The 14478-nt window shown below is 46.2% G+C and overlaps 2 protein-coding genes across 2 annotated transcripts; one reads left to right on the top strand and one right to left on the bottom strand.

The window, feature by feature from the left end:
• Positions 1-1952: 1952 nt before the first annotated feature.
• BROUX77_006127 (uncharacterized protein) lies at positions 1953-3386 on the bottom strand (the record flags this gene model as incomplete). The annotated part of the gene is made up of 1 exon (XM_073751078.1): positions 1953-3386. One exon carries the CDS (start codon positions 3384-3386, stop codon positions 1953-1955), a length of 1434 nt encoding a protein of 477 aa, XP_073603196.1.
• Positions 3387-9677: 6291 nt separating this feature from the next.
• BROUX77_006126 (uncharacterized protein) lies at positions 9678-11459 on the top strand (the record flags this gene model as incomplete). Its single annotated transcript, XM_073751077.1, has 1 exon — positions 9678-11459. One exon carries the CDS (start codon positions 9678-9680, stop codon positions 11457-11459), a length of 1782 nt encoding a protein of 593 aa, XP_073603195.1.
• Positions 11460-14478: the final 3019 nt, after the last annotated feature.

Here is a 14478-nt window from a genome sequence, read left to right as displayed (position 1 = left end):
AATTCCAGTTCTGCGAGCGCGCCACAGGCCTTCCTCTGGGCTCTTGGCGTGTTTGACAAAGATGATTTCCCCTTTTTCTTACCTTGAATATTTGGCATCCAAGCCAGATCTAAAAGAGACGAGTGGGCTTGGTTTGGCCTGCAGATATAGGAGTGGCTGGCTTCTGGACCCGAGTTGCGGGATAATTTGGAAGTATCAAGTTGTAACGCCAAGAAGTTACACCGTCTCGTGGGGCTATTAGCATAGACTTATGTACTTTTTGAATATAACACAAGCCCCTGTCAGATTTGCTTGGCATTTTCCTACACTCTGGGGACAAAGGCCGCACAGGGACTAACTAGATGCAAATACAAGTAACTATCACTTGTAACAGAACAAATCACCTCATGTACTTGAATCTGTGTATTGGGTGCAATCGGCTGTGGATTATGGAATGCCATATCTGCAGACACACATCTGTAACCAACTATATCCATATATTTCCATCAGGGCTACAAATATATATCCACATGTCGTGCGAGTCGGTGTAAGTCTTCATCTTCATGTCCGTCAATCTATTCCATGTACTTTACATATGTGTGTCTATACAATAGATAGTTCTAGTTAGCAAGTTATATGCTTGTAACTAGCTACTACAAAGTTCACCAACTTTGGGCAAAATCACCTCTTCAGTCAGGTACCTCTCAAGGTTGGGCTTTCACCATCCCAACCTTCAAAATGTTTTGTTTCTCGGCATCTCGCTAACCAAGTCACTCTATCATGGTATCGTACTTCGAAATATCTCCTGTCCTCTTTCCTGAAACACGAGGGCCAACTCAACGTTGGGCCAACTAGCACACATTTACATCGGAACTAGATGTGCACTATCGCAAGTCTCGCTCACATGTACGTATTGGGTACGTATTGGGACAAGTACATACAAACATGAGACAGACCAGCCAAGCGAAATGGTAGGCCCGCCTAACGCCAATGTAGTATGTATAACTAGTTACAGTAGCAAACCATCATCCTCTGTCAGCTTTATTCTATCTATAACTATCCACTTCTCAGTCAACTTGACAAGGAAATCTGCAAATCGCCTGTTGCTTGACAACCCCTGGTACTTGTCCTATTCTGGAAAACAAGGAACATGAGATGAGGCGCCATTTTCTAGAAGGGGGAAGCATGGGTGCTGTGGAGCTAAGACATGCCAAGGGAAGCAATCTTAAGTCCCTCGCAGAATAAGCTTCTTTTGGACTAGCGAGGGGTGAACCCGACGGCAACACAGGAGTCTGACAAAAAAATGCGTCTGTCACTATACAAGTGTACACAACTACATGGACTGTTTCTTTTTTGGAGCTTCAACCTTGAATATGTAGGGTTAAAGCGGGACAGTTCCTCCGAGGGTAGCAAAGCATAACTAGTTGGTTATGTGTAACTTTAACAACATGTGAGTTGATGTGTGAATCGATGATCTACATAGCCAAGAATGTACAACCACTTATTATGCGTTTGTGTCTAACGCAAGTTTTTTTTCTTCTTTTTTGAACAGACACAAACATGGTTTGATTTGATTGTCTTTATTTTACCTGTCTACTCGCGAGGTATTCTCGACATACGACAGATACATCAACATGACTTAGGCACTAAAACCAAAGTTCGGTTATAGAAGCCAAGTCAGGCTAGAATGGTTGTCTTCTACAATAACAGTTTTGTTTTGCTACACACTCATCACGTAGTATCAAAATGTATCAAATGTGGTGATTCAATCTGCCCATGTATTATTAAGAAGTGAAATGAAAGTCCTAGAAGAACCTCCAGGGGAAAAAGAAAATAGAGAAGAGAAAAAAAAAAGTATATACTAATAAAACCGCCAAGCTCCATGTCGCAATTATCTGTTGCATGCATGGAGTCTCAAAGAATCAACTTTCCTTGTAAGTCGCTAGTTATCTCTCATAACTCGCCCGTTTTATTTACAGAGAAGCAGAAGGGCCAGCGGCAGCCTTGACACTGGCGCAGATACCCGCACCAGCAGCAGCAGAGTACTGGTAAGGGGGAGTGTACTGGCAGGTCTGGGTAATGTCGGTGGGAGAGTTGGTGTAGACGTTGTCCTTGTCAATGGCAAATCCGGGCTGCTCGGAGTCCAGGTTGGTCATGACGGCGTTCTTGACGTTAATGAACTCATTGGCCTCAACCAGAACCTGGGCACCCATGCGGGAGTTGACACCAGAAGTGTGGATATCCTCGTAGCAGTTGTTGAAGATGTGAGCAGTACCGAAACGGACAGAGGGGCAACGCGAGCCAATGTTGTTCCAGTAGTTGTTGTGGTAGGTAACGTGGAGGAAACCAGTGTCTTCGGCAGAGTTGCTGTCAGAGTGGCCAATGAGCGACGCCTTGTAGTGGTTCTGGAAGCTACTGTAGGACACAGTGACCAGATCGGCAGCGTGGGTAATGTCCAGCAGACCATCGTAGAAGTCCTTGTCACCAGTGTCAGTTCCCATAGAGGTCAGGGCAACGTGGTCGATCCAGACCTGGTTGGCCTTGTCGACAGCGATGATGTCCTTGCCCTGGGGAGGGTTGTGCATGTTCAGGTTCTGGATGATGACGTTGTTGACGTTCTTGACTTGAAGACCACCATCTTCCATACCAGAATCGGCACCGACACCAATGACGGAAGTGTCGGAAGTCAGCTTCACGACGCCACATCCCTTGAGGGTACCGCTGATGCGGATAACACCGCCAGCAGCAGCAGCAGAGCTCAGCTCAGTGCAAGAGGTGACAGTGGTGCCAGCACCCGAACCACCACCGGTGGTTCCGGCACCGTAGCCGACAATAGTGCCAGAGCTAGCGCCTGAGCCTGATCCGTAGCCACCGTTGACAGGGGAGGTGCCAGTGGAAGAAGGAATGGCGGCACTACCGGTTCCCGTAGAGCCGGCCTTGCGGGTGCTAGTAGCGGAAGAGCCCGACTTGCGAGTGCTGGTGGGAACACCGGAGGAGGTGTTGGCATAGTCGTCCTCATCGTCAGTGGCCTCGGCATCATCATCCTTGTCCTCAGTGGTCTCGGCATCATCGTCCTTGTCCTCAGTGTTGTCATCGTCATCATCCGCAGCCTCGGTCTCAACACCAGTGTTGGAAGTAGGGGCAGCTGCGGAAGAAGAAGCACGGCGGGTGCTAGTACGAAGAGTGCTGGCAGCGGCGCCACCAGTGGGGTAGCTACCGGCAGGGTTGTAGGTGCTGGTGGCCTTCTTCTTGCCACCAGAGCCAATGGCGGGACAGTTGCCAGTAGCGGCAGCGCCATAGCTTCCAGAGACAGATCTGGCGGCGACGTTGTCAGCAGCGTAGCTATCAGCAGCAGCCACGGTGGCGATGGCACCAGCCAGCATAGAGACGAAGACACGGGAGTGCATTTTGAAGATGTATTAGGGGATTGTAGATTGAAAAAAAAGAAGTCTGGAATAGATGTAAAAGATAAAGAATGTAGAATACTAAGTGAATGTCGGTTCAACGATTGTAGTAAGTGTAATAACGAATGGCTACCAGAGCTCGGGAAGTAAAGGAAGGAAAAGAGTGAGTGATCAACAAGGACAGTGAGTGAAAGGTTGGATGAGGAACAAGAGGGAAACTGATGATGGGACGAGAATCGGCTGCTCTCTTATAGGATTTGTGAAGTGCGTGGTGGCCATGACTGGCCGTTAAACTTGCTCGCCGAGCTGACTGCTCTCGTCTGGAACTCCGCATTCCCCGGCACCACTTTCCAAACAAGAAGTGACCCAGACCATACGAGATTGTCTGAGTAGGTGTCTCCTGGTGCGTAGGCTAGGAGGCTTGCCAGTTGTTCCAGCCTTAGTGTGAGTAGAACCATGTATAGTCTGTACGTTTGTGGGGGGAGGGGGAGGTGAGAAGGGGTTTGCTTCCGATACCCTTACTTCTGCTCGCCCCCAAATGTTACAACAACGATTCCCTCGCCTGTTGAAAAGGACCACCCCTACACTAGTGTAGTTCGCTCTGCAAGTAACCATGGCAAGAAACTTGGTTTTCCATTCGTCTGTTCTTGCCCCCAAGTGCCTGAGCATCGATTATTCTTAGTGTATAGATCTTCTATAATTCGTCGATCCAAGCTGCGCTATGGCTCTTAGACGTCGATTCGTGGATTATGTTCATCCGTTCACACGCCGTAGTTTGGGACGGGCTAGCCTTGAAACAGGAGGACTTGGGGCTAAGAAGATTCGCAAACCGGTGGAACGCTTGTTGTGTGCAGCTTGACGTGACCAGGGTCCTAGTTGCAGGTTGACATCTGGACTGGGACATAAACACATACGAGCAGCCAGTTACAGAGCCATAGCCAGTGCTGCTACTAGTACTGCCAAGACTTTTCAAGTTGTGTGAGTGGGTTGGTCGGGCCGGGCAGACGTTATATTAAAGGGTCAAAGCATGTACTGAAAGTCTTGGCATCATCCAGCATGTTAGGGTTAGTCGAGGGTTTGCCAAACGCCATGGGACCATGGGACTGACGTCGATGTAAAGTATCCAAACAGTCGTATAGCTTAAAACTCAAAAGTCAGTGACTTTGGGGCTCGCTAGACCTTTGCGGCTCTCGAACTGCCGGCTGCTGTAGAGTCAGGAGGTTGTCTTGATCCAGAAGCACCAGGAAGTTGAGTCTGTGAAATTCTGGGGTTGGTAAAGTCTAACCCTACAGCGTATCCTCGTAGCCACCTAGACGTAGGATCATACAGCCCTAGCACTGGTCCTCACCTACAGCATGCGCGTAAACCGCGCGTAGACAGGAGACGTACTAAGAAGCAAGGACATCCATGTGGCAAGTGTGTGTAGTTACTTGCCCACATATGCAATCTGTGCAAGCGAGGCAATAGACAGGCTTGGCCAGCCAAGCGAGAAGTCAACATGAGCGGAATGTATGCCTAACGAGGACAAGGAAACGAGGGGTTTCTCAACACAAGACCATGGTTATGTATGGGTATAGTTACTCGTACTCGTGCAAATGTGCATGGATTCCTTTCTTCGGAGAAATAATACACATTAGACGGAAAGAACAAATATTAAGCCGCGTTAGCGGCCGGAAGACTAAGGGGGAGCACTGCATGAAAGTCGGCGCAAAGGGGAAGCTGACAACGAACAAGTCGAGACATTCCCCCGTGTCACGCCGTGAATCTCAGCTGCAGGGCAGTTGTGGGGGTCACATATCACACATGTCCGTCGGCGGTTATTCAGGATTTTCACATGTTTGTCCATACATATGCACATGTAGCTAGTTATGTAACTACATGGTTACATAGTTATTCATCTCAAGTTGAAGATGAGACTGATGCCAAGAACTCAGGGGTAGGAAACAATAAAACATGTCTCGAACACTGCAACAGGCGAAAAAGAAATGGTCCAAGCAGCAAAGAGCACAAGGCTCATGTCAGGTGAATCAGGTATAGAAGCGCCTGTGTAACCAAAGTAATGGGGTCATGTTACGGCTTGCGGATGAGGTAGAACCCTAGCGGGGATGTGTATGAATGTACCGCACATGACAGCCCTTCCATTCTATTCCATTCTATCATCGTCATCTATGTTAGGGTCTGACTACATCTGACTTGACTCCAAAAGTTTGGCGTCATCCTCCCCTGAGACTTTTTTGTATGCGACTACTCCATCACAAATTCGACACACTCCTACTATGCAAGTCATGCAAAGGGCTCATTCTGTGCACCATGGATATTCAACTGCAAATCGCCTCTGCTATTCAGCACGAAAACCGCCGGATTTCTCTCTAACTAGGAGTCTGAATAATCATTCAGAACGTTCTTGTGTCTCCGAACCGGAGGCCCAATTGGAAGCTGCTCCATTTAAGGATCAAAAAGGCTAGACGTTTAGATACACAACATAATTTCGTCTCTTCAGTATGTAAATACATACACTTAGACTTGGAGAAAAATTGGCCATCGTTCTCTTCCCTCTTCTTTCTATCATCTCTTTGGATCAGATGCAGAGACTGAACTTTAACAATGCACCAAAAATGGCTGGTATACCTGGAGGGAGATAGAAGCCTCGTCAGTTATCAAGTCTAAGGACGATCGTTTTTTTGGTGCAGCATGAAGCTCGCACAAGTTACCACTGTAGTCACAGCCCCGAGTAGCAGGAACTTCCAGTAACTAACAAGTGCAGTTATGACCACGAAGAACGGGTATGTTTGCTTTTGGCGCATTGGTAATTTGCCCACTTTGACAGCATACTATAGCTAGCCACATGTAACTAAGTACCGCCGGGTACATATTTACACACAAATGTACATTGTCCCATGTACCTTTACACACGGGTATTCTCGTGGCGTTGAGAACGGCGGTCAGATCATAAATGGACCACATATGTGGCTGATAATGACCCCTGGTTCTGAGATCTGTCACAGAGATGCAGGGACACCCTAGAATATAGAGTTATAGAAGGAGTTAACCTTGTTAGATCTCCTCGACTTGTGAATATCTTTAATCAAGGGTTTTGATACATAGTTATGGTTTGGTTCTTGAAGCTCTCCCTCGATACAGGCATCAATTTCAACCTCATGGTATTCGCTCAGACTCACTCCCACGCCACAGCCGTGAAACCGTCCATACATTGCTTTACAAACCCATGAGTTTCCAAGGCTAGAGAACCAATTCTCGAAACACATGACCCACTATGAACGGTGCAAATGATGCTTTGGGCGCCAAGACCAGTCTCAATAATTTTGCAACGGGCGTCAATTGCGCAGGTGTGGATACTGGATCGATTGCCATAATGTTCAGCACAAAGCCAAGATGCGGCATATAACCAAGTCACTACTCTTTGTTCTCATCAATCCGAACATTGCATTGCATTAACTACTGTTGTGCCATGCACTACAAATATTCACTCTGGGCATTGGTCCATGAGACTCATGAACTCAACAGTTGTGTTAAAGAGACGCACTATATGTGCCGAATAGACTGTTTCTCAGACAGGTCTGAGAAAAGAAAGGGGGGTTCTCACTACAAATTTGGAATAATACCTGTGTTGAATTTATCATCCACCGCTAGAAAGTCCACATGGATAAGACAATTCCGTGTGTGGAGTGTGAGAAGAGATCGGCATTTTATTCGGCCATGATTCTGTGTTTTCGAATGGTATAACTATTGTATGTCTGGAGCTGAAAAATAATTTGTTGGTGATGTTGCCTATGACTGTCACTATCCAGATTACCATATCTTGTATTCGGGGGCCTGCGACCTCAAAGTTTCGACCTTGTTTACTCATTTTAGCTCGATTGGAGTCTTGCTCCCAAATACTGAGAGTGGTTCTTGCGATCTGGACTTGGGAGATACACGATATTGAGAAGATTTATGTATGCACTACCTAAATCTACGCGGCCAGGCACTGGGAAAGGATATTATGCTTTTCGCGAAGCAGCTTATGAGAGAACCCTCGCAGATACTATCGCTCAAGGTTCATGGGAAATTTACAACGAAGAGGTCGATACTGAAATTCCCAAAAACAGTTAGTTAAAATCGCAGTAGTTACACTTCTTGCGATCAAGATATTGAAGAGGCCAACACAGTACTCGAATTGGAGGAGATCTTGCAGCTCTCCCGTCACAAATACTCAACCGCATTTCATTTTAACTATCTCGTGAAGGCTTTTACTATTAAATTATATCATGGTTGGGAAATGATGGTCTGGATACTGTTGATGTACTACATGTTGCTGGAAGGGGGTCACCGCTATAGAGTTGCGGGGATGTTCCAGGCGTCGAACTTAAGTGTCAATTCCGAACTCCAGGCTCCGGCACTCCGAGTTCAGGCCACGCGAAAGAACAATACTTTCACCCGTGGCAGATATAGTCATCACCACAGTGAATATGGCGGGCATATAGTGAACAGGAGCTCCTGCCTTCTTCGTGGTAGAAATTGAAGATAGAAGAATAAATCAACTCATGTTCTGTTCTACTTAATTCATGTTTCTTGACGCAGTCAAAAGTCCAATACATGTGACAACCCTGACATCGGCTTTGTTAGAGTATGATCGATGACTACATTTCTGAGTTGCCTCTTATAGTTTGGCGTTATCTTCCCTTGAACCTTTCTGTTTTTGTTTACTCTATCACGACTGTGTCGCAATCGTGCTATGTAACACACCTAAAGCACACGCTCGGTGCCCCATGGATGATTGAAATGCAAACCTCCTCTGCTGCACAGTAGAAAAATCGCCATATTGATATCGAGAAGGAAGTCGGTATAATCGCCCACGACTTTCTGTTCTTCAGAACTAGAGATTTATCTAGATATCGCTCTTCGATAGAGGACTGAAACGGCGAGCTGTTTAGATTTGGAAATAAGCCGAGCATCGTTCTCTTCTTCTCTGATAATTGGTTTTCTTCATTCCTCTGTTTCTTTGAACTTGTGATGCCCCAGAACATACCTTCTGTGAAAGGAAAACAGTAAGTCCTCCTATTCAACAGTAATACTATCTCTAAGATAACTTGCTACTAGGAAGTGAAACGACTATTGCGCTTGTATGTATAGAGTGATGCTTCGGCTCTCACTGTAGATAGGGACGTGTCGGACTTTTCTGTAGGCAAATATGCCTTTTCATGATGGCAGTAGAACTTACTTGGAGCCTCGTGTCAATGTGATTTCGAGGTCCTCTATGGTTAAAGGTATTTATCATCTAATGGGCGACGGTCGAGTTAGCAGTCATTTGAATATAAACGAACTACTGCATCTTTGTTTAAAGTTGATGCAATGTCATGCGTCTATAGTGAATAGAGGTAGTTATCCTGGCGTCGGACCAAGGTCTGAAGTGCCACGGAAAAGAATTGTGCCCGCCTCCGACTCAATAGTACGCAGTGGGAAATAGTATGAGACTGGCCTAATAAGTATCAAAGCAAAAACACATCACTTGTAAGCGATCACCGGAATACGCGCGACGGCATAACTATTCGTAGATGCTGACTCGGGCTTTGGAGAGTATCAGATGTATGCGAGTAGTAACTACATGCACGGATATATAGTTAATTGTAGTCCGTGGTTTTCTGGTTTGCGCAGTCCCTGGCATTGTGAAAGGCTCAAGACCCTGCACCTATGTACTTAACTACTAGTTAGTTAGTTACATCTCATCTGAAAGCAACTTTTTTTAGTTCGTAGCTACGTCGTTATTGAATTTGAATAAAAGGGGCCACGGAGGACTTGTCATTGTCGCCGAGTTTCAAAGCTTTTAATAACTTTTTGGATCCCTACAACCGGATTAAAAAACGATGGAGTCCCGCCAGAGGGAAATTGTGCACTTGCGGCATGGCGGCTCTCCGGGAATCTATCTCCGTTCGATTTCTTTCGCGTAGAAGTATTTAGTCGCACTCGTCGCCGCTTGTTTTTCGTGATGATGGCCTTGTTCTCGGCACTCTACCTTGCATTCGTTCATTCACCTTCGTTCTTTTGCCTTTTGCTCGTTTTTCAGCATTTTCTTTCTTTGCATTTTCATTCATTCATTCTTTTGCATTTATTTCTTTCTGCATCTTCACTTCATTCTCGATACTTGATCTCACGTTGTACAAAGACTCGCACCTCTTCTTTGCTTCTAGATCTCCGCAATCTCCGCCTTCACTTTTCTCTCGATCCCAGGACCGCACTTCATCCCAAGCATCTCAGCATACCAGTACAACTGCATCGCCTCGAAACTCGTGCAAAATGAAACTTCTGTCGACTCTTTTTCACGCTACCACGGTGGTTTCTTTTGCTATTCCTCAGACTACCAAGATTTCCGGACGTGCTTTGCCAGACTCTCCTTCTGGCGGCTACGCCCCTGTTAGAGAAGATTGCCCGTCGGAAAGACCCGCTATTCGCGATGCCTCGGACGGTATCTTGAACGAAGAAACCGAATGGCTGAAGCGCCGCGACAAGAAGACAGGACCCGCCTTTTTAGAATTCGTCAAACGCGTAAAAATCAATGACTTCGATATCGAAAGCTACTTGTCTCAAGAAAACGCCCAACCCCGCCTCGCCGCAGCCATTTCTGGTGGTGGCTACCGCTCATTCTTCCATAGTGCTGGGATACTCAAGGCTGCTGATGATCGTACACCCGGCTCTCTCGAGGCCGGTGGCATTGGCGGCCTGTTGCAATCAATGACGTACGTGGCGAGTTTGTCAGGTGGCTCGTGGATGACGGGGTCCATGTTTTTCAACAACTTCACTGGCGTCCACGATCTGCAGAACAACCATAATGTATGGCAGTTGCAGAACAATGTCATCAAAGGCCCCCCGAGCACCGGCAAGCCATTCCAATCATTTGGCTACATTTCGAAACTAAAGGCCGAGGTTAATGACAAGTACAAGGCCGGCTTTGAAGTCGGGCTTGCAGACTACTGGGGACGGGCTCTGATGTATCAGATGGTTGAAGGGGGCGGTGAGCAGTACACCTACTCGTCGATTGCCAACACGCCGTCGTTCACCGAAGCCGACATGCCCATGCCAATCATTGTAGCAGTTGGCCGCGAGCCGGACACCGTTGAGGTTAATCTTAACTCAACTGTTTTCGAAACCAGCCCTTTTGAGTTTGGCTCGTGGGACGACTCGCCATCGGCTTTTGTCCCCATTCGCTACCTGGGCAGTAGTTTTGATGGTGGAATTCTGCCAGAGAGTGAAAAGTGCGTTCGCGGTTACGACTCGGTCAGTTTTGTCGTCGGTGCTTCCTCTTCTTTATTCAACGCCGTTACAGCAAACAAGTTGCTGCCCAAGATGAACCTGTCACCCGCCGAAGACAAGGTGCTCCAAACTTTGGCCAACCAACTTCATATCACAAAGAAGGATGTTGCCGTGTACAAACCGAACCCTTTCTACAACTTCCAGGAGTCGACCAACAAACTTGCCAAAGCTACTGAGCTCGATCTTGTCGATGGTGCCATGGATGGACAGATGCTGCCACTATGGTCTTTGATACAGCCGTCTCGTGCTGTTGATGTCATCTACTCGATCGACTCTGGCGGCGACACCGAGTACTACTGGCCAAACGGAACTTCGCTCCGGTCTACTTGGGAGAGGACTATTGATGGATTCAGAGTCGAGATTCCCTTTCCCCCAGTTCCAGACGACAACACATTTGTGAACCTCAAGCTCAACCAGCGTCCGTCATTTTTTGGTTGTGAGGCAAGCAACTTTACGGCTGGTCTGCCGCCGCTGATTGTGTATCTGCCTAACGCTCCCATGTCTCACATGTCTAATGTCAGTACATTTACCATGGCCTATGAGCTGGAGGAGCGCGACAATCTCATTCTTAACGGCTACAATGTTGGTACCCAGGGCAACAGTACTTCTTGGGGCACATGTCTTGCATGTGCTGCGCTATCTAGATCTTTCACGCGCACTGGGACAACAGTGCCTCAGGACTGTGTCAACTGCTTCAAGGAGTACTGCTGGGACGGTTCAATCGACATTACACCTGCCAAGTACGAGCCTACACCTCTACTGGGCTGAAGCCAGCAACGATAACATATTCTCATATCGTGTTGCCCACCTTTATTTCTTTTCAACTGCCCATAGTATCACCATTTGTCATTACAAACACACATACATCATTTATCAAGTAACTAGTTACAAATTATTTATGCAAATAGATATATCTTCATATCAATAAGCCTACCGTGACACACCAATATCGAGATTTACTAAGTCGTATTTGCAGCCAGTTATGTGCAAACAAGAGAGACTGTTTCGGGATTTTGAACTGAGAATTGCCCTTAGCTACATACACCAGATAGAGAGAAAGAGCCATTTTTTTTTTCATTACTCGCATGGAAAAAGAGCCATTCTTTATGTACAAATCCTCGCGGTCAGACCTCAGTCCATATGAGGTAGCCCATAGGTCTTCCGCTGCGGAAGGCAAAGTTCCATTGCTAGCATAAAAGATAACTGCTGATACTTTCATGCTGATGACAGGTGATGTCCATGGTCATGTCACGATGGAAGTGGAGGGGAAAACTTACAAGGAGATTATGATGGCGCATTCATTGTCCCGTGTCAGACGTGGGTTGAAGTTTTGTCACCATGTTGGAGACAACTGAGATGGAATTGTGAGGCAACCCTCAGCGTGGTGGACTCAAGGGTTTGCACTCGCAATACATCAACAACTGATGACTTATCAAAATGTGCTCTGGTCGTGGGATGGTTAAGGTTAAGATAATGAGCCGGGCTGCGTGGTCAGGCAAAAAAAGAGCCGGCGACGTTAGGCATCTGACTAAATGAACTAAAAAAAATACGTATGTAGTTATAGACGTGAAAATCTACATACCACAACCACAACTACAACTACCCAACCTCGGTCTTGAGATACGAAGCAGCACAGGAAAAACTGCACTATATATATACCCGCCCTGGCCCAGTTTTGACACAAAACTGCTTTTTCACATACTAATCTTTTTTTTTTAATTCATGTACCTTTTACCCCACTACTACATACTAAAGGTACTTCAAATATTCTTTTTTTTTTAAACCCAACTTTTGCTAAAGACTGCCTAGCTCTGATTGGTTGGATCCGCTTGTTTATGCTCGGCTATTTGCCTGCAGAAAAAAAACAAATCTTGTATCCTGGTCCTGTTGCTGAGCAGACCTGGCAATTGACATGTACCCATGTACAATTCATCCCATTCATCCATATCTTGGTACAGCATTCTTTTTTTTTTTTTGCAAGTGCCCTTGACGATGTCCAAGTCCCAACGACACACTTACACTTACACACACATATTTACTTGACGCACACACTAACTTTGCGACATCACGATTGAACAACTTGGTGTTCAACACCAACGCAATCAACCATACATCTGCTATTTCATGTATTTGCATTCGCCATTAATTATATGTTTACTAAAATAAGAAAACTTGATAGCAAGAGATGTGCAACACAATCGCCTTTTACTCTTCACACACGTCCAGTTGCTAAATTTCACGACTCAGAAATGGCTGCATCGTGAGAGCCTGTTGAGACATGCATTTTGAAGCTGGCAAAAAAAATCCAAATCAGTTGTATGTGACTGGCACGACAGCGATTTACAGTGGCTACAGTGGTTTCTTTAGTGGACATGGCCTGGAAGCTGTCGCAACTATTGAGTGTCTTTGCACTGGGATGCACTGGTGAGATCTACATTAAAAAAGAAAACAAGAGAATTAGAGTGAAGCTGAGGCTTGAAGAGACAAAACATTACAGACCATGATTTTTTTGAAGTATATTTGCAGTTGTGGTGGCTGTTTGAAGATTTCAAAGAAAGTTCAACTGCGACAAAATGTGACAAAGTATTCGGGACGGGGTGGTCGGTCAAGAAAAAGTCCAAGTTGTTTGAAAAAAGAATTCGACGAACAAAACTGCTGTGCAACTCAGGAAACAGTGGGGAAGTAACAGGGATCCGCTGAATCAGAGAATAGCATACTCGTATTGGAAGTGATCGAGGCAATTGGCTGTCTTCACAGCTCGATGCACTCACGAGAACTGCATTAAAATGAATAAAAGGTATTTCAAAGTGAAGATAAACCACTGGACTGATTACTAAGGCATTTATAGCTTTTTGAACGACGTGGTGCAGGTGTGGTGCAGGTGTGGTGGTTGTTTGAAAAGTTAGAAGACTGGCTGACTTCGTTTTTTGCTTGGCTTGTTGGTAGCCATTGCACATTGACAAATATTGGGTAGGGTTAAGAGAACAAGGCTGGCATAATGAACATCACATAAATGGGAGTGCACACAAGACAATTGGTAGATCACAACACCGAGTTTGAGCAGACATAGTTACAGAGACAGAGCAAGATGTGACGCAAGATACAAAAGGGACATTGAGTATAGGCTGGAGATTGAGATTGGTGCTGGTGAAGTGTCACAGGCGAGAGTTGGGTGGTGGCCGGAATTCAATATCTCCTTTGAGCAACGGATGTGAGATCAAGGCAAGTGACAATTATGACGAGTGATAAGGCAAGAGGGCAAAGTATACTCGGAGAATGAGCTAGTTTGGGGGAGCATATCGGTATAATTTGATTGTGCAGGTGACAAGTGGTTGGGATGCAGTGAAGGCAGACATGTTGTGGTGATCGGGGTAGTGAGCGGGGTGGTGATGCGGAAGTCAAGTTGCGATCAACACAGGATTGAAATTACAAAAGAAAGGCTAGGCACAGAGCATGAACTGCTTGATACACACACGCCGGTATAATTGGATTTTCTAGGCGACAAGTGGTCGATGTGCTGTGACGGTAAACGTGTCGTGATGTTCGAAGCAGTGAACGCGGTGGTGATACGAAAATTGACTTGACAAGACGGGGAGAATGCACGACGAAAGAAAGTCTATGCTCCGAGGATGAACAAACTAAAGTGCAGACGGAAATACAATTGAATTGCAGAGGGGACAAGAGGCGGCTGAGCTGTGACGACAAACGTGTTGTGATGTTCGGAGGTGTGCGCGGCGTTGAGATGCGAAGTTTGGTTTAGCGGAGCAGGGAGTGTGCAGGTTGAAAA

Source organism: Berkeleyomyces rouxiae (genome assembly GCF_048999995.1).
Source record: "Berkeleyomyces rouxiae strain 22BRR77 chromosome Unknown BrBRR77_ptg000008l, whole genome shotgun sequence".
Taxonomy (NCBI): domain Eukaryota; kingdom Fungi; phylum Ascomycota; class Sordariomycetes; order Microascales; family Ceratocystidaceae; genus Berkeleyomyces; species Berkeleyomyces rouxiae.
The sequence above is the reverse complement of the archived record's forward strand: the minus strand, read 5'-3'. Positions and strand labels throughout refer to the sequence as shown.